The sequence below is a fragment of the Protopterus annectens genome, chromosome 6.part1 (assembly GCF_019279795.1).
Source record: "Protopterus annectens isolate FY-2018-M chromosome 6.part1, PAN1.0, whole genome shotgun sequence".
Classification (NCBI taxonomy): domain Eukaryota; kingdom Metazoa; phylum Chordata; order Ceratodontiformes; family Protopteridae; genus Protopterus; species Protopterus annectens.
The window spans coordinates 260,791,508-260,815,011 of NC_056738.1; the positions used below are offsets into that span (position 1 = coordinate 260,791,508).

Consider the following 23,504-nt stretch of genomic DNA (forward strand, 5'->3'; position numbering starts at 1 on the left):
AATCACTACCACACACACTATGGAAAACAGTGATCAGCTCTCTGCTCCCTGATATGTTGTGATTCAGGCTGCTAATGCTTGCCTAATTTGATGCTGGATACCTGTAGATATACCTGTCCAAAGGTTGCCTGAATTAGTTATGTATAATTTTACCATGCAGGGCTATGAATATTATTCCAGATTGTTTATTCACTGACTGAAAAGCCTTCCATTTGCAGTAGGTTTAATTTGTTGAACTTAAAGTAAGATTATGAATCAGGGTGAAATTTGCTAGAGCACAAATTTTAGGCTGTTTCCACAGAAATCATTAATAAGTACTACATGGCTCCACCTCATCTCTCATCTATTATTATAACTAAGTTATCTGAAGCCTTGCAGGTTGCAGAAGAAATTTGGTAAAGGAATAATGGCCTTCGTCAGTTCCAAGAAGCGTTCCTCCCAGATAAAGTGACCTGCTTGTAACCAATAGTCTAGCTGAAGGGGCAGACTCCACTCCTCTTCTCAATATATTGATATAAGAGTTAATACTGAAATAGTCATTTTTTTGTGTGTGTGACCGTATGTATTGGGAGAGAAAATAAAGTATGGATTTAACCAGGGAACCGGTTGCTTGAAGGGTTATTGACATTTTACTAACTTATCAATCTGCAAGCCTGACAGAAGGTAGTCTAACATTTTTATAATCACAATTACTATGCCACTACTTTTAACTGGATTTTCATTCTCTGAACCGGTAAGATCATAGCTCTTTAAGGATAATGGCTTTTTTATGATTTGATCAGTTAGTATTCATTTTATAATCAAAACGTATGTCATTTCTGCCCAAGAGTCATGATTTTGCATTTAAATTAAAAGTAAGGTAATAACTACTGCATTGAGTATTTTTCCTACATCATCTTGAAGAACTTCAACATTTTGATTTGAGTAATTATAGTACCTAGTTTGCAGTTATCAGCATACTTGATTATCCATAGCCCTTTTCCTATTCCGATATCACAGAAGAGCAGTCCAAAGAGAAAGGATCTCTAAACAAAGCTCAGTGAAACACAAATGTTAACCCTCATTGGGACAAACAGGTAACCACTACAATTACATCTTCTATGAATGTCATAAGATTCAATAGGTAAAATCTCCACTTAAACATTTAAAGATGGAAAGAAAGGATGGCCAAGCTAACACAGTTTTACATGCACATCTGTTTTATTCTTGCATATTATTGAGTAGTAGCTTTGTAATGACACAAAGGACTCTGTATTAATGGGAAAGTGACTTGGTGAAACATAGCCATGCATTCCTGAGACAGGGAAGAGAACTCTCCCATTAGGTAATCACATTTGTGAGGTATCACAGCAGTAATGGCATTGCTATGGCCTGTCCTGGTCTCATGATAATCTTAGGCTAATGGTTCATATTTACTGATGCATTCCACTACAAGTTTTTGAAACACTTTATCATAGAATCATATAAAATACAAGGCAACTACGCTATGTGGCAATTTATATCTTACCAGTACCATCCCTCAGACCTCACCTTGCTTTTTCGAGGAGAGATAGACCAGCCATGCTTGGGGTGAATTTGTGAATGCCCTTTGATTTGGCTAATGCCTTTTTAAAAGAAGACATTGTGTCAAATTACTTAATCTGAAGTATATGTTTATTCCAGAGAAGTGGTGGTCATTGTGTGATGAATTTGTCTCTTCACCAAGATTGATTTATCTGCTGAAGTAGGTTAAGATCTCTGGTCCTAGAGATCACTGGACTGGAGAGCTGAACCTACTTCAACAGATAATAAAATCACAGTGGAGGGACAGCTTCAGTACACAATAACTATCTCTTCTCTTGAACAGACTTCTTCTCAAGATCAAGCAATGTGACACACTATCTTATTATACAACTGGACAGGTATTCCCCCTGCCATAACTGGTATAGCTTTCACTGAAAATTAATGAAATTAATTAATTAATGAAAATAAATGCCTCTTATTACCCTATCTTTCACTAATATGCTGAAGTAACTATAGGAATCTTATTTCATGAATGCAACTATAACTATTCTGTCACCCATACCCCAACATAATCCAACAACCAGTTGTCATCCAATAAAATATTATATTAACTATAACTGCAAATGATTTATTTTCCTTGTGCCTCACTGCACATACATTGTATTCTTGATTGCATGTACATGTATTGTAATTTTCTGTAATTTCTAAATTTGTGTAATACTTTATTGCAATTTTCTGTAACTTCTAAAAAAAATTATAATACTTTTTGTAGTATGTATATTGTATGTACTTATGTTGGAGCTTTTCTCCCAAGACCTCCACTGAAAATGGGTTCACTTCAGCCCAGTGGAATTTCCTGGTAAACAAATGCAAATAAACAAATTATATACTAAAGAAAGTTGAATTAAAAAGCTCTGATGCTTACAGTGCCTTGGAATTTTTAGTGAATTTGTAGTCCACATTGATGCAAAATTATTTTTTGACATGAAATAACCCCATATTCTGAAGACGGAAACCCCTTCCACAAATACAATTTATAAACACCCTAAATTACTCAAATCCCTTTGCAAATATCTCACACTAGTCAACCTAACATGAATTTGCCTTATAATTGCCATCTCTGTTTATGTTTAATACAAGACAGCTCAGAATGCTAATTTGGTGACAACACTGAATACACTGAATTTTCCATCTGTGTCTCGGGAGGACCCTTTACAGGTGACAAGATTGACACATATAATCAGCATCAACAACATGAAGCTGAGAGTACAAATAACAGTGTCACCATTCAAACATGAATACTGTGCCCAAGTTAGCGGAACCTGTAACTTTGGTGACAACATTGGATCCACTGGATTTTCTATCTTTGCTTTAGGATGTCCCTTTACTGATGAGGCAGCAAAACAACCAAGCTGAATGAGGAAGTGGAAGGGGCTGAGGATATCAGGGTCCTATAACATGAAGCAAATCATGACAACAAAGGAGGGAGAGGGATATAACATGCTCTATAATGTCAGGGTCCTATAACATGAAGCAAATCATGACAACAAAGGAGGGAGAGGGATATAACATGGTCTATAATGTCAGGGTCCTATAACATGAAGCAAATCATGACAACAAAGGAGGGAGAGGGATATAACATGCTCTATAATGTCAGGGTCCTATAACATGAAGCAAATCATGACAACAAAGGAGGGAGAGGGATATAACATGGTCTATAATGTCAGGGTCCTATAACATGAAGCAAATCATGACAACAAAGGAGGGAGAGGGATATAACATGGTCTATAATGTCAGGGTCCTATAACATGAAGCAAATCATGACAACAAAGGAGGGAGAGGGATATAACATGGTCTATAATGTTAGGGTCCTATAACATGAAGCAAATCATGACAACAAAGGAGGGAGAGGGATATAACATGCTCTATAATGTCAGGGTCCTATAACATGAAGCAAATCATGACAACAAAGGAGGGAGAGGGATATAACATGGTCTATAATGTCAGGGTCCTATAACATGAAGCAAATCATGACAACAAAGGAGGGAGAGGGATATAACATGGTCTATAATGTCAGGGTCCTATAACATGAAGCAAATCATGACAACAAAGGAGGGAGAGGGTATAACATGGTCTATAATGTCAGGGTCCTATAACATGAAGCAAATCATGACAACAAAGGAGGGAGAGGGGTATAACATGGTCTATAATGTCAGGGTCCTATAACATGAAGCAAATCATGACAACAAAGGAGGGAGAGGGGTATAACATGGTCTATAATGTCAGGGTCCTATAACATGAAGCAAATCATGACAACAAAGGAGGGAGAGGGGTATAACATGGTCTATAATGTCAGGGTCCTATAACATGAAGCAAATCATGACAACAAAGGAGGGAGAGGGATATAACATGCTCTATAATGTCAGGGTCCTATAACATGAAGCAAATCATGACAACAAAGGAGGGAGAGGGATATAACATGGTCTATAATGTCAGGGTCCTATAACATGAAGCAAATCATGACAACAAAGGAGGGAGAGGGATATAACATGGTCTATAATGTCAGGGTCCTATAACATGAAGCAAATCATGACAACAAAGGAGGGAGAGGGATATAACATGGTCTATAATGTCAGGGTCCTATAACATGACACAAATCATGACAAGAAAGGAGGGAGAGGGATATAACATGGTCTATAATGTCAGGGTCCTATAACATGAAGCAAATCATGACAACAAAGGAGGAGAGGGATATAACATGGTCTATAATGTCAGGGTCCTATAACATGAAGCAAATCATGACAACAAAGGAGGGAGAGGGATATAACATGGTCTATAATGTCAGGGTCCTATAACATGACACAAATCATGACAAGAAAGGAGGGAGAGGGATATAACATGGTCTATAATGTCAGGGTCCTATAACATGAAGCAAATCATGACAACAAAGGAGGGAGAGGGATATAACATGGTCTATAATGTCAGGGTCCTATAACATGAAGCAAATCATGACAACAAAGGAGGGAGAGGGATATAACATGGTCTATAATGTGCCTACTTTTGGGTAATGTGATGCAAAATATTCTTTACTTAACAAAGATACAACTTTCATACCAGCAAATGATGGTAAACGATTGACTCATTGCTGGATCTAAGACTGTTCACTCATTCTTTAAATTTAAAGTTGCTGTTTCCTAATAATATATGTGATAAAGCAGCTTTCAAAAGATCGTGTATTTTTATTCCATATAGTAATCATTTAGTAAACACTTTTAGAAAACTTGTGAAATGGACATTCACAAACACTTTATGATAAAAAATAACTCTTTATAATTTAACTATAAGTGAAAATTTTGCTTTAGATTATCTTATAGAGAGTAATGACATAGGAATAAAAGTGCAGATAAAGGAGATGGACTGGTAGTAATGAAAATTATTTCTATGCTAATGATATTTTTTCCTTATTGAAGTACACGCTTAGAAATAAATAGAATGGAGGGTGATAAAATTGTTAACACTGTGAATACTGAAATGTATATAATGCATTTAGAGGACTACTTATCAGGTGATGAATTGATTTTTTCATATATCCTTTCCAGTGATACCACCATATTATGGTTTACCTAAAATTCATAAAAGTATTGGCATACCTACCATGAGGCTTATTGTTACAGCCAGAGACTGGATAAAGTTTTAGTGAGGATACTGCAGATTTTTTAAAACAATTATGTGCTTGTTCTAAGACTCAAAATCATAATAATTATATATTAGTTATTTTAGATACCGATTCCTTATTATACCCAATGAGTTTGGTACTGACTCTCAAACTTTTTTGAGCGAATATATATCTCTGAGTAATTCAAAGATTAATATTACATGTACTGTTTTTGATATGATGTTAGCTAATATGTTTTTAAATTTAAGCAAACTTTATACTTACAAAAAAGGGTATAGTAATGGGTACCCAAGTAGCCAACCCATATGCCAATCCTGCATTGGTTACAACAATCCATCTATCCAAAACCCATTTTTCCCATTTTTGCACATGGGGTCAGGGTGCCACTTTAACAGTGACAATCATGTAGAGCCAAGATTTACACCTCCAGGTGGCTAGCTCTGATGCTGTAGTTCTTCCACACCACACACTTGCATGCACACTCACACCTATGGCCAATTTAAAGTGTACAATTCACCTACTGCATGGCTTTGGAATGTGGGAGGAAACTGGACCACACATAGAAAACCCATGCAAATACAGGGAGAACATGCAGACTCCATACAGAAGGCAGCCCAGTCAAGAATCAAACAAGGGAACCTCTTCTTTTGAGGTGACAACACTATCTGCTGCACCACTGACAGGTGAGGATGATTTTATTTTTTCACAAAAGAATATATGTGGAGCTAAGATTTTATTCTATAAAAGGTTTGTGGGTGACATTTTTATGATATGGAATGGGAGTCAAGAAGAACTAAATTTATTCGTTGATTATATTACATCTTCTGTAAGTTTCTTAAGTTTTAAAATGTCTCATTCGATTGATGAAATTAGTTTTCTTGATGTTAAATTATTAAAGTTACATTATGGTAGTTTAAGCACATCCATATTTAAGAAGGGTATGAAAAAGAATCATTTGCTGGATAAGATGAGTATGTATCCATCATTTATGTTTTCCAACATTTTGAAAGGTCAAATGGTGTGGGTTGCAAAACTTAATACAGATGACAGTACAATGAATGAACAGCTAATGGATATAATGACTGATTTCAAACTTAGAGTCTATAAGCATAAGGATTTGGGCATACAATATCAGCAGGTTATGCAGGAGTACCCCAAGAGAGGTAGCACCGCTTATTTTGGTAGTGTTATTATGGATGAACAGCACAGTAGAGATAGAACTAGGGTTATTAGACACACACTTACATATAATAACTATACTAATAGGATAAGAGAAATTATAAAAAAACATTGGTGTATACTGGTTGATCTAGAAAATTTGAAAGTTAACAATTTCATAGAAAGGTCACCCCACTTTAGTTATAGGAGGGACCCTAACTTAAAGCATAAGTTGTGTTATAAAGAACAACAAACACATTCATTAGATGATAAAGTTAGAAAAGTAAAAGTAAGAAAGGGACTGTACCATGCTATAATTGTCCATTTTGTAACTGCATACATGAAGAAACATGTAATGTCATTATACCTCCTGTTAAAAACAGGAAATATATTTTAAAATCTCTTTACTAATTGTAACAGAAAATTATTGTTTATCTTATATTTTGTGAGGTGTGCAAGACATTTTATGTTGGTAAAACAAATCTTGAACTGAAAAGCAGAATTGTTAATAATTTATATGAAATGAAAAGGCATGTGCCAACTAATACATTATATAAACATATTCAGAACATGGGGAAGAGCATTGCTTGTCTTTATTGTTTTATAATTAGTATTTACATCTACAAGAGGTAGACATATTATGACAAGAACTGAACATGTGGATAAATGAGTCACATGTGATGCACATCCTAGATTAAATGAGGCTGTTAGTGTTAAACCAGTGCTAAAGTTACAGAGATGCTAGAAGTCATGTGATTTTTACATGTGACTTTACATTTTTTTATAAAAACTGTATGGCATTATTGTTTGTAAATTGACCTGATGATACATTTTTTATAAAAACTGTATGGCATTATTGTTTGTAAATTGACCTGAGGAAACAATGTGAAAGCTTGACCCTTGTCAGTATTTTTATTAAATTTAGGCCAGGTATATATTAAGACAGATTATTTTTGCTTTTGTTCATTATGCTTCAGAAGAAGCTATGTTTTACTTAAAAATTATACTAGTTTTATTTGATGGGTTATGGTGTATTTTGTGCTACAAATGTACTTTATGATCCCTTTTTCTGCGATGTAAGTCCTATGCATCATAATATGCATTGTGTAATAGAGCAGCTCTTTTAAGTTTGCACACGTACCAGGTTATACATATATAATTCCTTTATCAATCAAATGTACATCTTGATGTCATAAGAATTGAAATCATTTTTACAAAATGATGACTGAAAATGCTATATTTTTTCTAATTTTAATGGAAAGTATTTTGCCAAATCTCAGGCAAAATGTGTTCAGCAACTTACCAAATACTGAGATGTCTACATTGATATAGGCTACTGTTCTTTCTCTCAGAAGGCTGTAGTACTCCTGTAGAAAGAAAGGCAAATTATATTTAGGATCTTAAGCATAAAATAATAAAGCTTCAAGAACTGGCTATTTTTTTTTCAAAATGTACAGTTTTAAGTTACATGTAATACTTGTTTCATCTAAAACTTTAAACTACAGGCATTCTTTCTTTCTATAATACATGCACAATATTCAGATTTCTCTTTTCATAATGCATTTAATTACTGTCACATTTCTGTGATGGTTTTGCAAAGCAAATCTGAGAAAACTGAACATAATAGGATGTTCTTCTACTTAGACTTTTATATATTTCAGGGTGATAATTTTAAGGTCTCTTGTTTGATGTTGCTAGGAAACTATTTTCCCAGTGCAAGCAGTAGTTATTCAATGCACTGTGAATCACAGACATCTGAAATGAATGAGAAGAGGGAGGGAATCTGTATGGTCTGTTAAGTCTTAATTAAATGTTTACTAAAATGGTCCATTAATCTATCATGACTCAACTGACCACACCATACCATTACAGAAATTCTACACACACACTTTGCATTTCATCTACATCTTATATTTCACTGTCCTAAAGCATCCATCCTACAGAAAAGACTGAATAGGATCAGGGTTTCCAGGATGACATATAAAGTAGCTGACCGAAAAAAAACAGTCACTATTTTTCAGCTAAATCAAAAGTCTTTGATGAGTAACTCATACTTCTACAGTTTCTTTAATACTGTTGTCCCTCATATGACTTTATTAATGTTTTTAATCCAATACATTCAAGAAAACAGACTATTTGTATTCATTCTAAACAACAGGACCAGGTTGTTAAATCATTTAATACTCTACAAAAAAGGAGCAACATGCACTTGTTTTCATATCCAGAATCCATAACAGCAACTATCTTGTGATTTTTTCCATACATTCTTTCAGAGGAATGGTGGGACAAGGGGTAAATTAAAGGGTATTTTTTTTTTTTGCCTTGGACAAAAGATGCAACCCTAGTGGCACATAGAATGTCCCATTACCTTTGATGACCTTCTATGAATATTTCATTTTACAATCATTCTACACTGCATTTGGTATAAGTTGCATGTGGTTTTCTTGTGATTTTTATCCCACCATTTTTTTATATTACAATGTTTGGATGAAGCAGTTCAGTGAGCTAGAAGATGGATGGTTACATCAAAGACATTCATTCTAGTTGGTGTCATGAATCAGAAAATAACATAAGCATCATCTGAGCAATAATTTCTAGTGTCAAATTTTTCACAATTCAGGAAACAGTGACTTGGAGCTACAGTTGCGAGTATGAAAAAGCAAGTAATTCAATTTTTATTTTATGCCTAAAATTCAACTGTTTCTTAAAATATTGTACTAGAAATGGCCACAAATAAAAAATAAATTAAAAATGAAATGAAAAAGATATGCTAATAGTCAAAAATAGGAAATCACAGTGGAGAAATAGACAGAACTGAGAGAGACAGAGAGAGAGGACAGAAAAATCACAGTAAACAATCTTCTCATCACATTATGAAAAATGGTATCAGGAAGGCAAAAGTACTGACTGTAAAAAATAAATCACACAGCATGGCAACCCCCCCCCCCCCCATCATGCCCTTTTTGGGTATAACAAATTAAAAAAGTACAATAACCTCTTACTGTGATATAGGAATATTAGCAATGCAGAAAAGGTCAGTGTATGATGAAAAGCATATGTGTTCCTGCAGTTTGGGGTATGATTCTTGGGAATTTTTAGGGACCCATGACAGTCCCATTAAGAAGTCCCAACACATGTTCCTGTGAGAGATGAACACCCCTGATAGGATAATCATTTGTAGTGTCTGTTTTATCTGGAAAAGGAACATTAACTCACTAGGTGTGACCATTGTAAGACATTCTAAGGTAAGTGAGAAATTAAAAGCTTTGTAGAGCATGGAAAACCCCTAGTGCTGGCATAAGGGATGTTTGCCCCTTCACCAAATGGAGGACTTTCCAGTAGCTCTGAGGCCAAGAAAAAGCATGGTGAGTCCCCAGAAAGGAAGCACAAGTGCAGGAAAACAGATAAAACCACTTAAGTGATTACTGTAGAGATCACAAGAAGAGACTGCACTTGGTCATTGAGAACCCAAGGATTTTTTAGGTCTGAGGTCAACAGCCCTATAGAAGTGCAGTTTTATCTGCCCCAGTACAGGCATCTAGTTATTCTGAGTCCCTATTTGTAGTAGCCCTTGAGAAGTAAATAGTAGAATCACCACTCTGGAAAGCAGACAGGCCTTTAAGTGTTTCCACAGAACCACAGGGGAACACTAGTTTGGGGTGTAATCCTTTGCCTTCTCCATCAGAGGAATTACTTATGAGTTCACAGAATCAGTATGGTGATTCTGTGGAAGCACAGTTTTCAGGCCTTCTTCTGCAGTTTCTGGTTTCTGTAAAGTTTATACCTGAATATCAAGTGCCTGTGTCATAAATGCCTAATTTAGCCCCTGATTTTCCCAATTACTAGAACTTTACTGACAAGTATGTGGCAGCTTGGCAGTGAATTATACCTTACTTTATGCAGCTATCAGTAGTTTTCACTTAGGGTAAACTTCTCAAACTAAACAAAAGAGGGATTTTGATCTAGAGAGGTCACTGGAGTCAGATGAGTTAGATGTGTACTAACTGTTTAAGGGTTATCCCAGAGGAATTCCTTTAGGAAAATAATGAATTAGATGTGACAGCATTTCATATGTGGGTAAAAGAGCCGAGTTCCAAAAAACATGCTTAGTGACATAAGGCATGGAGGAAACAAAGAAAAAATCTCTGGTATTCCACCACAGCAAAAATCCACCACGACAGAGTCCTGTGTCAGGATCTGAATAAGGCTAAATAGCTGAAAGCGCTTATTTTATCACTATGGAATTTTAATGCTGTTTTTACTTTTTCCATTAAATTTGCTTGCGGTTTGACACAGGACTCTATCGTGGTGGATTTTTGCTGTGGTGGAATACCAGAGGTTTTTTTCTTTGTTTGCTTCACTTTTCCACTGGTAAACCTTAGTTTTTTCCCTAAGGCATGAAGGAAGCAAATCTGTCAGAAATTCCCCTACAGATATAAGCATTCAAATACTCCATTGAGTGCCTTTCTAGAGCAGGACTTACAGGTCCCTGTGCCAAAGAAGACAAACCATTTTTCACATCCATAGAAAACTGTAAGTACTTTTATAAGTACCCTTTATCAGACCCTACTGTTTTCTTCTTTGATTCCTTCAGTGGACCTGAGTTAGCATGGGATTTCAATGCTCTAGCTAACAAAAGAGAAAGCAGAGTGTTGGACAGATTCAAAAAGACATGTGCAAATCTTGGAATCTGGCTCCTCAGCTTCCAGACCCAAATGATTGAAAAGCATGGGTATACGTTAGCACAAAGGTAGAACATGGCCAGGGAAATAAGCAATAAATATCTTAGGGGCAGAATTGTCAAATCAGCATGGATTGCATATAAATAAAGTGTGTAGGGTGCAGTGGATGGTTTTCTTCATTCTTTTGAGCCTGATATCTCTCTCGCAGTAAAGTTACTGTTAAGAAAAATAATTTTCCACTAACCATCACCTCATATAGAAGGAGTTCTGAACTCCAAGCACTGATATTACAACAATCCTATACTGTATTCAGTAATGACAGAGTAACACAGAGAACCAGTCATTCCAAATGATCTCAAAACTTGTGATAAACCAAATTATTTAATAGCCTTTCATTCTAGCCCTCTGAACAAAGAGAAGGAGATTCTACAGCCATCAATTTACAGAGGAAGATAAAATATTATACTGAAAGAATTAAAAGGTATGGGCTGTCAGACTGAATGGCTTAATGCCAAGCAAACAAGTCAAGCGAGTACCAATGCAAAAAAAAAAAAAAAAAACTGTCTTTAAATGGCAGTCAAATTCTATCACTCTTTGTTTAAACTGTCAACATAAATCTTTGTAGGGTCATATCGGAGCCCACTCAATCCAAACAGTTACCACTACTGCATCATTCTTAGGAAGAGTACAAAGCCATCTGATTTTGCCTCTGCTGGCGTCAAAGCTATGTTCTATCTTCCCTCCTGGGGTAAGATCTGAACATTTCAAACTGATTTTGCCCTCTCCCATGGTTAAAGAATTTTACCATAGTGGTGGTTACCGTAACAGTAAGTAGATGTACAAATAATAGTATTGCTGCTGCAGTAGAAGTTCCCACCTACCTTTCTATCTTTTCTTTTGCATCATGACTGCTAACTGGTAAGGCTGAGCATCTACAATGTGGACTGGATGCATTTGGTGTGTGTAACAGGTTTAACTCACCTTTAGAGATTGCTGGTTATGATGCATTGTGGCTATTGATATATCACACTGTCACATTGAAAACAGACAGTATGAGAAACATCACACACCTCCTTCCTTGAAGCTCACATTTAGTGAAAATGCATCTAGCAACCCATTAAACTAGAAGAGACATGTAGAGACTCATACTCAAATAGCTTATAGTAAAGTACTAATTAATGTCTATTTGAAGAGGGTGCAGGAATCCAAAAGATAAATGTGTAACACAACCATTCAAACAATGTAGAACACCTAGGACAGCCCACTGGATACAAGTGTCCCTTTTCAGGAGTGTCTGTAATTGTCAGTGATTGACAAAGTGAAAAAGGAACACTAATGGAGGTCTGGCAGTCGGTGTAGATGACTAAGGCTCTTGGCTCCTGCAACTCAAGAACTGTTTTGAATTGTTTTGTGTGTACATAGTAGGTTTTTATGTTTTTTTTTGTTCTGATGAAGTCAACTGTGATTTTATGTTGATGAAAGTGCCCAATCATTACTGTTTCAGGTTTACTGTGGCTGAATAAATTTTGTTTTGCCATTGGAATTGGACTTGTGGATTGTCATCCAGTGAATTTTATTTTATAGCTCTTGTTCAGACATTGGTTAACCCTAAGATTCCATTGAGGGACTTTTTTCAGCCTTTTGGTTGTTTTTATATAATAATCTTTCTTGTCATTTTGTATTGTAATTTTTGCCTGATTTCCAGATGATTTGTAAGTATGTAGGCTTTGTAATGCTGATTCAGATTTCCATAAATTTCATACTTTGTCCCCAAGAAATATATGTTTGTTATTTAATGCTAACCAAGAAACCGCTTTTATTTCTCTCCCCCCATGCAAGTGAATGATAGAATTAAGGATGTCCATGACTGATCTTTCAGAGATAGATTATTGCAGTAACAAGTTTTAAATATTTTGTGGCTTTCTAGTTATGTTTGCTAAACAGATTTTCTGACTTTTTAGACACAATTATATATCATGTTTATGTTTATTTTGGTTTCAGATTTCTTATATCACGTTATGACTAATGATTGAGTCTGGTAATATTTCTTCTTTTGCTGTGTTGGAAAGACTGGTAGTTAAGAGCTAGTCTGATATATTTTATTTGCCTGTTATTTTTCGGTTCTGAGATCAGTTGAGTAAGGCCAAATAGTTTATTTACCTGATTCAATTTTTGAAAAACAGTATATGAAACTATAATACTTGGAGACGTAAATGTAGACTGGAATACCCTAAGTACTAAAGCCCTTGCCCAAAGAATTAATTTATTCGGATTTACACAACTAATCATTACCCCCACTCATATAAACAAGCAGTCTAACACAAGTCTGACACTCAGCTGAATTCTGACCACTGATCCTTACCTCTACCATAACCCCGTGATCACTCCCAGATGCATTAAGTGACCACTTGCCCATCTACATCCAAAGACATTCAACCCAACTTAATAAACCTTATCTCTTTTACTTCTGCCGTAGACTCTCTGCCTTCGATCCTTTCACTTCAATGACAGAATCACATCCATCAATTGGTCTAGCCTGCATACACTTCCTGTTAATGATGCAGTACTAAAATTCAGCAGCATATTCGTAAACATCCTTAATGACCTAGCACCCCCTCATAAAATAAGAATAAAATCCAATTATGCCCTCTGGCTTACAAAAGATACTTGCACCCTTATGCATCAAAGAGACTCCACCTGGATAACATGGCTGAAATCCAAATCCCCTACTTACCATCAACTGTTCAAAGAACTAAGGAATCAAACCAAAAGACAAATATACAATGACAAGAAAAAGTTCTACTATAAAGCCCAATCCACCCATCAGTCCAACCCCAAAAACATCTGGACAAACATCAGTGCTATCTTTCACCCCGGAAAACCTCAAACCCCTATCCTTTATCCAAATCTCTCCACACAAGACGCCGCCTCTCTCATTAACCAGTTCTTTATTGACACCATCAGTAAACTAGCTATCACCAAGCAAAATCCCCACACCATTTCTCCACCACAAGCCAAAACAAAGGAGGCACTCTTCTCTCTCAAACCCATCTCAACCTCTTATATCAAGTCTCTCCTCCAAAAGCTTAAACCTTGTTCTCCTTCTGCTGACAATCTAACCTCTCTCTTTCTCAAGCTAGCAGCCAAATCTATTGCCTACCCAGTCTCAATACTCATAAATACATTCATTAAAGAAGACACTGTACCCAACATCTGGAAATCTTTCTTTATAATACCCCTTCACAAAGGAGGCAACTCCACTGATCTTTCCATCTATAGACCCATTGCTATCCTTTTCCCCCATCTAAAAATCCTAGCAAAATGTATACATTCCCAAATGCTCAAATTACTCATCCATAATTATCTCCTGACTCCTATTCAACATGGCTTTCGACCAAACCGTACTACCTCCACAGCCCTTCTATATTCCACTCACACTATTGCTGAAGCTTCAGATAATAACAAACTGATCTCAAGTTTATTCTTAGACTTATCAAAAGCCTTCAGCATGGTATCTCACTCCCTACTCCTAGCCAAACTTGCCAGCCTATATCTATCTCCTGCTACCCTCAAATGGTTCTCCAGCTACCTAGCAAAAGGACAACAATCAGTCAGATGGCAGTCTTCCTGCTCTACTTTTCCCCACATTCATAAAGGCATTCCCCAGGGCTCCATCCTGGGACCCCTTCTTTTTAATATCTTCACCAATGACCTCTGTACCACAACTTCTCATTCTACCCTGATACAATACACTGACAATTCCACACGTATCCAAACTGTTTAAAATTACCGCTAAAAGCCGTACTACTTGAAGAACCACGAAGTTTATTGAAACGCTAAAATACATATGTTTTTCGTCCAACACTATAGTTAGACTTCTTCAGAATAAATGCAAAACAATAAAAATTTCTTATCAAGTCATATTTATACTGTGAGCCAAATACTCTAATGGTGTAATTAAACCGCAGATATCTTAAAGGCACAAACTTTCAAATTAAAACAGCTATTACCGTGAATCGGATTATTTTAAAACCACAATGATAACAAACAAATATATAATATATAATGTTCTACTAGTCTTATACTGTAACAACAAATAAGTGCAAACTAAAAAGATATGTACATGAATCTAATGCTACTATTAGCATATGCAAGATATGGTAAATTAAATAAATGTTTTAATTTGAGAGTTTGTGCCTTTAAGATATCTGCGGTTTAATTACACCATTAGAGTATTTGGCGCGCAGTATAAATATGACTTGATAAGAAATTTTTATTGTTTTGCATTTATTCTGAAGAAGTCTAACTATAGTGTTGGACGAAAAACGTATGTATTTTAGCGTTTCAATAAACTTTGTGGTTCTTGTAGTATGGCTTTTAGCAGTAATTTTAAACAATTCCACACCTATCACCGCCTCTGACACACTGTCACAAGTTCAGTCACTCACACAAGAATCTTTCCTTTCTTTAAAAAACTGGCTAACTAAAAATCAACTAATTTTTAATCCAAAAAAGACTAAACTTCTCTTCTTCCTCCCTGACTCTAGTAACCATGTCAAACAATCTTTCACAATTTCCTCTTCCAACAAAACCACCATTACAGTAGAGGACCACACAAAATTACTTGGAATGACAATAGACAATCAACTAAAATTTGATCTACACATACAGCAATCCATCAAAAAATAAAATAAAATAAAAAATAACCAAAAACTAGGTTTCCTGTGTAGCAACAAGAAATTCCTAACTACTGACTTTATACCCTCCTTGGCCCAAGCCTACTTACTTCCAACCCTTTTCTGTGTAGCACCAGTTCTTACAAATCTCCAGTCCTCCCTCCTTGCCAAACTTTAACAGACTTACAACAAAGTTGCTAAATTTGCAGCTAACCTACCTAATACCTCTCACCACACTGTATTGTTCTAAAAAACCTGCACTGGATGGAACTTCCCCACCATCTTCAACTCTCACAACTCCAGCTAACTCATTTTCTACTCAACAAACCCACTGCCTGTCCCTCCCTTTCTAATACTGTGACTTACTATACCTCTTACACACTCACTACAAATCATTGACAAATTCCTTCTGCAAACATACAAATCCAACAAAACAACTGGCAAAATTTTGTATAAATCCACTGTGTCTCACTACTGGAAAAATCTCCCTTTCACCTTATGTAGCATCCCAAACACAACCAGCTTCAAAAGAGAATTAAGAAGTTCCCCCTGTAAGTCAATGATATGCCTCTGTCAGGACCCTACTTAACTGGATCTACCACTCTCTTCACTTCCTAGACTTAGAATCACCCTCTTGCAGTTATGCCTTAAGCATATGATACCTTTTACTTAAAAATTTAAAATCAGAGATGATGGTATATTCTCACTAATTTTTGCCTAACAAATAACAATCTTCCTCCTGTATTATTTGTTCCAAGTCCCCTATGTATATACTGTAAATATTGTACCAACTTTACTCAGAGATGATGGCATATTCTCACTAATGTTTGCCTAACAAATAATAATCCTCCTCCTGTATTATTTGTTCCAAGTCCCCTATGTATATACTGTAAATATTGTACCAACTTTACTCAGAGATGATGGCATATTCTCACCAATGTTTGCCTAACAAATAATAATCCTCCTCCTGTATTATTTGTTCCAAGTCCCCTATGTATATACTGTAAATATTGTACCAACTTTACTACGTGTCTTATTATACTTGCTATTTTCTCTGTTTTCTATTACTCAACTTTGTGATTATTGTGTAACTGTTATCATTACTCACTTTTGTGAAGATTTTGTGATAATTGTATAACTGAACATATTGTACATTTTGCTGGTCTCCACTGAAAATGGGTCTGTGCTCAGCTGGACCAATCCGGTTAACAAATATGAAATAAGTAAATAATATAGGCCAGTCAGTGTTAATGTCCCCTGCTGTTATGATATTCTGCTTTATGCTAGTTTATAATCCATGATAGTATGCCTGCTAGTCTATTGATATTTCTCACTGATAAATATGGAGTTAAGTAGCTAATTGCAATGTGTAGGATTTATGTTTCTTCATAGTGATGGTAATAATAAGTATTTCTAATTTATCAAATTTTGGTTTTCTTAAAGGATTCACTGTCACTTGGTGATTTGAATAAAATATTGGTATTCCTCCAGCTTTTTGGATAGGAAAACAGTTTCACGTAAGCTATAACATGATGGTGAGACCTCTTCAGCTTTAATTTTTAATTTTAGCAAGGTTTCAGTTTTGTAATATGTCAGGCTTATAAGTATCAATCTAGCTGTGCATCCTAGAGAGATTATAATGTCTATTCCTGGCATTAATATTGCATATTTTTGAGTGCAGTTTTTAGTTCAAGGGAGAAGAAACTTGACTGATTTGTGTTTGATTGCAGTATGTAAGACTAGGGTTTGATTCCATGTCTCCACAGCAGAGAAAATTCATGTATTTTAGTATATACCAGCTGATCTTTAGATTGGCATGATTGTTTTCATGACTATGACACAGTCTGGGAAGTGGGATACTGGTAATGAAACTGGTTTTGAAATGAACTAATTCATTATTTGTATTTGCAAGAAAGCACTATAGAATACAAGAAGGAAATATAAATCTCAAATATAGCATTAATGAATTTTACTCCCATTTTATATATGATTATCAGTATAGTTTTGAGAAGCATTTGCCGGTAGTTGCAAAAATATGACATCAAAGTTTTAACCACAATTGCTTAAATTCAGCTCCAAGTGTTTGTTGTTATTGGTATTACATCTGACACCTCCCCCCCCATATAGACCACATACTCCATTTCTGGTTGTCAGTTTTTCAGCAACAGTAAGGCATTTTTGTGTGCAGTGAATTTAAGTAGCTATGTTTGCGACCCTGTCTTAATTTCTGACCAGGATTTTGGCATCCTTTCTATACTTCCTTTTGTATCACTTCTATTGTATTACTTAATGTGACAGCCAAAGCATGAATTGTTTCTTTCTATGCCTTCAGTATGGTTACCTATGAAAATATGTTAAATTAGTTGAGCCCAGTACTGTTTCCTGGAAAGCTCCACAAGGTGTCTTCCTTCCGAATGGGTGAACTCTATTATTATACAATGATAGTGGTAAGTCCCACCCAATGCATGACTGACTGGCTATTCAGCACTTTCTCACCATGATAAAATATACATTTCTAGTATAAAGACATGCTACCTATCTAACCGTTCTGTACCTCCGCAAAGTAGCTAGAGGAATTGCAATTACTCTGATACTGACCTCAGACTATGTGTCATATGTCACCTGTGACATGTTCAGCTCTCTAAAATATCTAACACAACACTGAATTAAAAATACCTATGGTTTAGAGGAACTCATATGTATCCATAAATAAAAATACAGACAAATCAAAAAACAAAGCTAAAAAAAAGAGAATTTGAATTTGGCCTAATATGTGACTTGCAACTAAAATACACTCAAACCTTGAAGAAAAGAATGCAGTAGCATAAAGTAAAGGCAGATGAAATAGAATCTGAAAAAAAAAAACAGTCCTCCTATCAAGTTATATAGAAGAATGGCACATTCGAAAAGTATAAGAATACATGCTGAAAACCTTAAGAAAGAAAAAAAAATACTTCAAAACAAAACACGGTAAGTGAATTCTATACACTGATTTCATAGGGCAGCTAATAAGTGCTCTATATTATACAATATGCAGTCACAAACAATGTATGCACTAATAACAACAAAAAAGGCAAATTCAGAAACAAACTCAAAACATCAAAAGTATAATAGCATATGAGTATTTTTGTTTTACCCATTTATTTGGTATTAACACAATAAGGCTTCACCCCTATGACTTAACATCATATGCCTAAATTTGATAATTACTCTCATTCAGACATCCCAAGATTCACTTCAACATGTAAAATGTGTTTAAAATTTTATTAAGTAGTACCTTTGCAAAATGGTTTAATAAATTATTAGCAATGACATCAAGCACCTCTTTTTGAGCTATTGCACTAGTCACACAGATAAAGAATTTTGTGAGGTGGCTCTAGTTTGAACTTCTTACTTTAATATTCTTTTGCTTTAGCTCATGTGCCCTCAGGCTTTGAGATATTGTATAATGACTTCTTTCAGCAAGTTGATAGGTCTGTATGTTCCACTATCTGTTTTTCTTCAATTCCTTTAAGGGGAATCACATCTATTATTTTTTTTAAATCTTCTTTTTGGTTTCCATACCCTCGTTTGATCACCTTAATGCCTTCTCTGTTGCCTCATTTACACAGTCATTCCTCCCAGGGTTAATAGTCCACTAGTCCTTTTCTTTTCCACAGTGATGCGAGTCCAAGGAAGTGGTGGAGTCCTTGAAAGGTTCAGGAACTGTTTCACTTTTAGTCCCTCGACCCATTCTCTAATGGCTGCCATGCAAGATAAGCTGAAATGGGAACTACTACAACTCCATTCATCAGAGTGAACTTTCAAGCTGATGTACTGAGGGCTGCTGCGCATGTATATGACATTGTATAGACAATCATATGCTCCCGGTCAATCTGCTGCCTGCTATAATCCTAACCTCCACTAACGTCAGGACAGTGGTCCACACTGCCTCACTCTCCCAAGAATGGAAAGTTGGTGCCTCCCTCCCCTCGCAAGCATGAGCTGTGACTGAATCCTGGGTCATCCAGGTCACAGTCAGGGTTGTATCTATCATTGCCACAAAGCGTAGATCATATCCATCCTTTTCCATTATTAGGATCAGCACCCTTCTCCCATAATTTGTTTTCCTCTCCTGCAGATGAACATCAGATGATTTCAGGCCTTCTACTCATTCAGTAGACTTGCCTTAGCCTCCCTTAGACTAATTCTGACCCTAGAATAGGGTTAACCAGGAAATTAAGGATGCTGGTTGTAGTGCATCCCATGGAATGTGCACTAACTCCTGTTCTCTTGCAGCAGCCTTAACAGTTCCACAATTGCTGCCCTGTGGAGGTGCATGAGCACTTCTTCAAATGAGCAACCTCTTGTCTGTGTGTCTCACCACTGATGCAACACAGAATTGGCAGGCCTGCATGCTGAATTATTGCCTGTGTTTAAACTTTAGTTTGCCTCCCTGTCACCGAGGATGGATGAGCTCACATTGGCCAATCACTGCCATCCTCTTCCTGTGACTCTTCCAGTGTTTATGCCAGTAATCAAACATGGGAACTTTAGAGAGCAGTAAGGGCTTTCCCTCTGCATTGTGGGGCTGCTTCTTTCTTCCATGATCTAGTAGAAGATTTGCTATCTAGTTTTTCTTGTATTGCACCAGTTTTCAGGAAATCTGTGTCACATCCTGCTTACGCCCCATTTCCTTCTTTACCTTTAGTTTTTATTTTATTATTTATTTATTTATTTATTTATTTATTTATTTATATTTTTTTAATGTTCTCCAAGGAAACATTTCTTTGTGCAAGTACTGGGATCAGCCTCCCTTATCCTAGGAACTTTACTGACTAACTGCCTTGGGTAAAAATCTCATATCTTGCTCTATGAACACTGAGTGTAAGTTATTATTTAACAAACCTGCTTTTCTCCATCTTTGTCTGTCCAGCCTCATCCATTTATTGATTTAGCTTCATTGTTCTTACTCTTGTCTTTCTTTGCTCCTTTATGCAACCATAAAAGACATTCTCACTCTACTTGATTCAGCTTTCTATCTTTTCTGGTTCCACTAAGACATATTGAGTTTTAACTAGGTCATAAACCAGCCTGCTAAGCACACCTCGTTTGGAATCCACCCAATGAAAAATAAAGTGTAAGCATTATTTGCAGGGGGTAAGCCCCCTGCATCACCTGAATTTATATATTCTAATAACACACTTAGAAACTGCAACAGCAGTGATTTGATATGAAAACAGTGACTGGGGAGTTCTACTTCACCCAGTTGGTTCCTCAGTCAGATTGCACTCAGCAGTAGAAAGGCCATCTTTACTTTTCTTAGGCCTTAGCTCTTTTGATTGCCCTCTTGTTTCCTTCAGATTTATGTGGTATACTATCCTACAGTCCCTGTTCTGAGTTTGTTATACACATTTATTAGCTTTATTTATTTTGAGCAGGTGAATGGATGAGACTGCTAGGTGCCTTTTTCAGCCATGACCTAGTTACCAAACGAAGCATAAATATGAGACGCAATAAAAGAAAGTACTGATTGGCTTGACTATATTCAGTAAAATTGGACATAACTTTCAAGGAATGTTCAGATCAAATAGTAAAGAATCACTCTGCATAGAGATAGTACAGCCACTTGTTCCATATGAAACAAATAGCAAAGTATAGAAGTGGAAGCTAGATTGTAAAATAACTAAGTCACAAATAAGACAACAAAGACCTACCTGCATAAATTCTATATGTAAATTTTTTAATTAAAACATCAACAGTTCCCTGCAATATGATATGTACCACAAAAAATAGACAAGACCTACATCTCCATGAAAACAATCAAAGAGAGACAAACAGAGGGAGAGAGAGCACAATACCTATCTTGTATACCAATATACAAAATATTATTAATTGGTCTACTATACGTGCTTGCATTCAAGTAGCTCACGATACACTTGCTCACTACTACTTGCTCTAAATGGCATGTACCATTACTCCCATTAGTCCAGGCCTATGTAATTACTTAGCCCCCTCAACACTTGACCCTACTGTAATGCAAAGCCCTGCCCTAACAATAACTCTAAAACTCCAACCCAGTCCCTAACCCTAAACATAGCACTCCCATCTGACTCACAATCTTGAAAGACCCCACTCACTCCCTAAACCTAAAACTCTGCCCCCAAACCTAAATTGCCTGATAACTCCCTAAATCTAAAACTTCACTCTTGCTCACTAACCCTAAACTCCCCTCCTGATCCTTAAACCTAAAACTTCCTCCACTCCCTAAATTTAAAGTCCTCAGACACCCCCTAACCCCAGACTCCTTTCCCTTTCCCTAGCCAAGATACTCCCCCACTCCCTAAACCTAAACTCTAAAACTATAACCTGCGCTTTGATCCCCTTCCATGCCATCCCTGCAGCTGCCTGACATTCCATGCTTCAGCTTGGTTACCATCTTCGGACACGGTACAGCAGCGCCATATTCTCTAAACAGCTGCTGCACAGCATCTGAACATGTAGCGGTGTTTGAGTGTGAGTGGCAACCCTTAAATGCTACAAGACACCTGGGTTCCTGGCTGTGAGATGGTGATCTACAAGTGCCCGGGATTCTGACAGTTGGAGTAGACCCGTTATAATTCTTGTATATCAGTGATTATGAAAATCTGCTTCTCAACTACTTTGATTAATTTGTTTCATCTCATCTCAGCACCCTTACAAAAGCAAATTTCCACACTTACTCCCTCCCACTAGAGTAGAATCACCATAGTATTTTTGAGTGATTTTTACCCATTTTTTTGTAATTGTCAGCTTTGTCTTTCTGTCAGGGTTATCAAAATCCTCCTGTAGATTCTGAAATTGTTTATTCTCATTACTTTTGGTCCTTTGTCAGCTCAACTTTTACATTTTATGCCAGTAAGCATTTTTACCCAGTCAGCCAACAACATTATCTCATATTTTCCCTATCTTTCCAGACCAGCTCAATATCTTAGGTTCATAGGTTCATAGTTTGGTACTAGGCTATTGGCCCTAGGGCCTATACAAGCCTAGCCATAACAATTCCCTGGCTATTTCTTCCCACAGTATTTACTTCCCTGGACCCCTGTCTAGCAGGGCGACTGACGTGATCCCCGGGGTGAATTTCCTAGCTCCCATCCAATCATCAAGGTTCCTTTTGAAGAGGGCCAAAGAGGCACTCTGCTTGACATATATGGGCAGTCTATTCTAGAGTCTGGGGAGTCTCTGAGTCAGGAACCTATCCCTCCAGCATGTTTTGTTCATTGTGATGACAAGGTTTAGAGCCCTGGAGCATGTGTCTCTGAGGGATTGGGACTTCTTTAAGTGTAGCATGTCCAACAGCTCTAGGTTTGACATGGCCTTGTATGTTAAGCAGAGATCGCCTCGGAGTAGACGATATGCGACAGTGTATAGGTGGAGTTTTTTTAGATGGTCAGCATAGGGCATCTGTTTTAGGCCTGTGATTCTTTTAGTGAGGTATTTCTGTGGCGTTTCCAGTTGTTGCAGATGTTTTGAGCGCTACATACCAAATGGGGTGTTGTGTTCTATAATGGGTTTATTGAGAGATGAGTAAAGTGGGGCAAAGCCCTTAGTGATGAGGTGTGCCATATAGAAGGATTTCCTCACTGTTGTGGTGATGTGGTTATCGAAGGTGAGACCACTATCCACCTATGTCCCCAAGTCTCTTATCACACCTTCAGTGTTTAGTGTACTGCCACCTATGTGGTCATTCACGGTACATGTTTTTTCCCAAAGGAGATAACTATACATTTCATGGCATTGAACTTGAGCCCATGGCCCTGGCACTAAGCATCTGTTTCTGTAAGGCCC

General features: G+C 36.6%; 1 protein-coding gene across 1 annotated transcript in view; it reads right to left on the reverse strand.

Annotated features, from left to right (window-relative positions):
• The window catches only part of NAALADL1 (N-acetylated alpha-linked acidic dipeptidase like 1), a 712,563-nt gene that overhangs the window by 436,293 nt on the left and 252,766 nt on the right, over window positions 1-23,504 (reverse strand). The window contains exon 11 of the mRNA XM_044075363.1: window positions 7,641-7,704. Within this exon, the coding sequence (XP_043931298.1) occupies window positions 7,641-7,704 (64 nt within the window). The remainder of the gene's footprint in view (window positions 1-7,640; window positions 7,705-23,504) is intronic.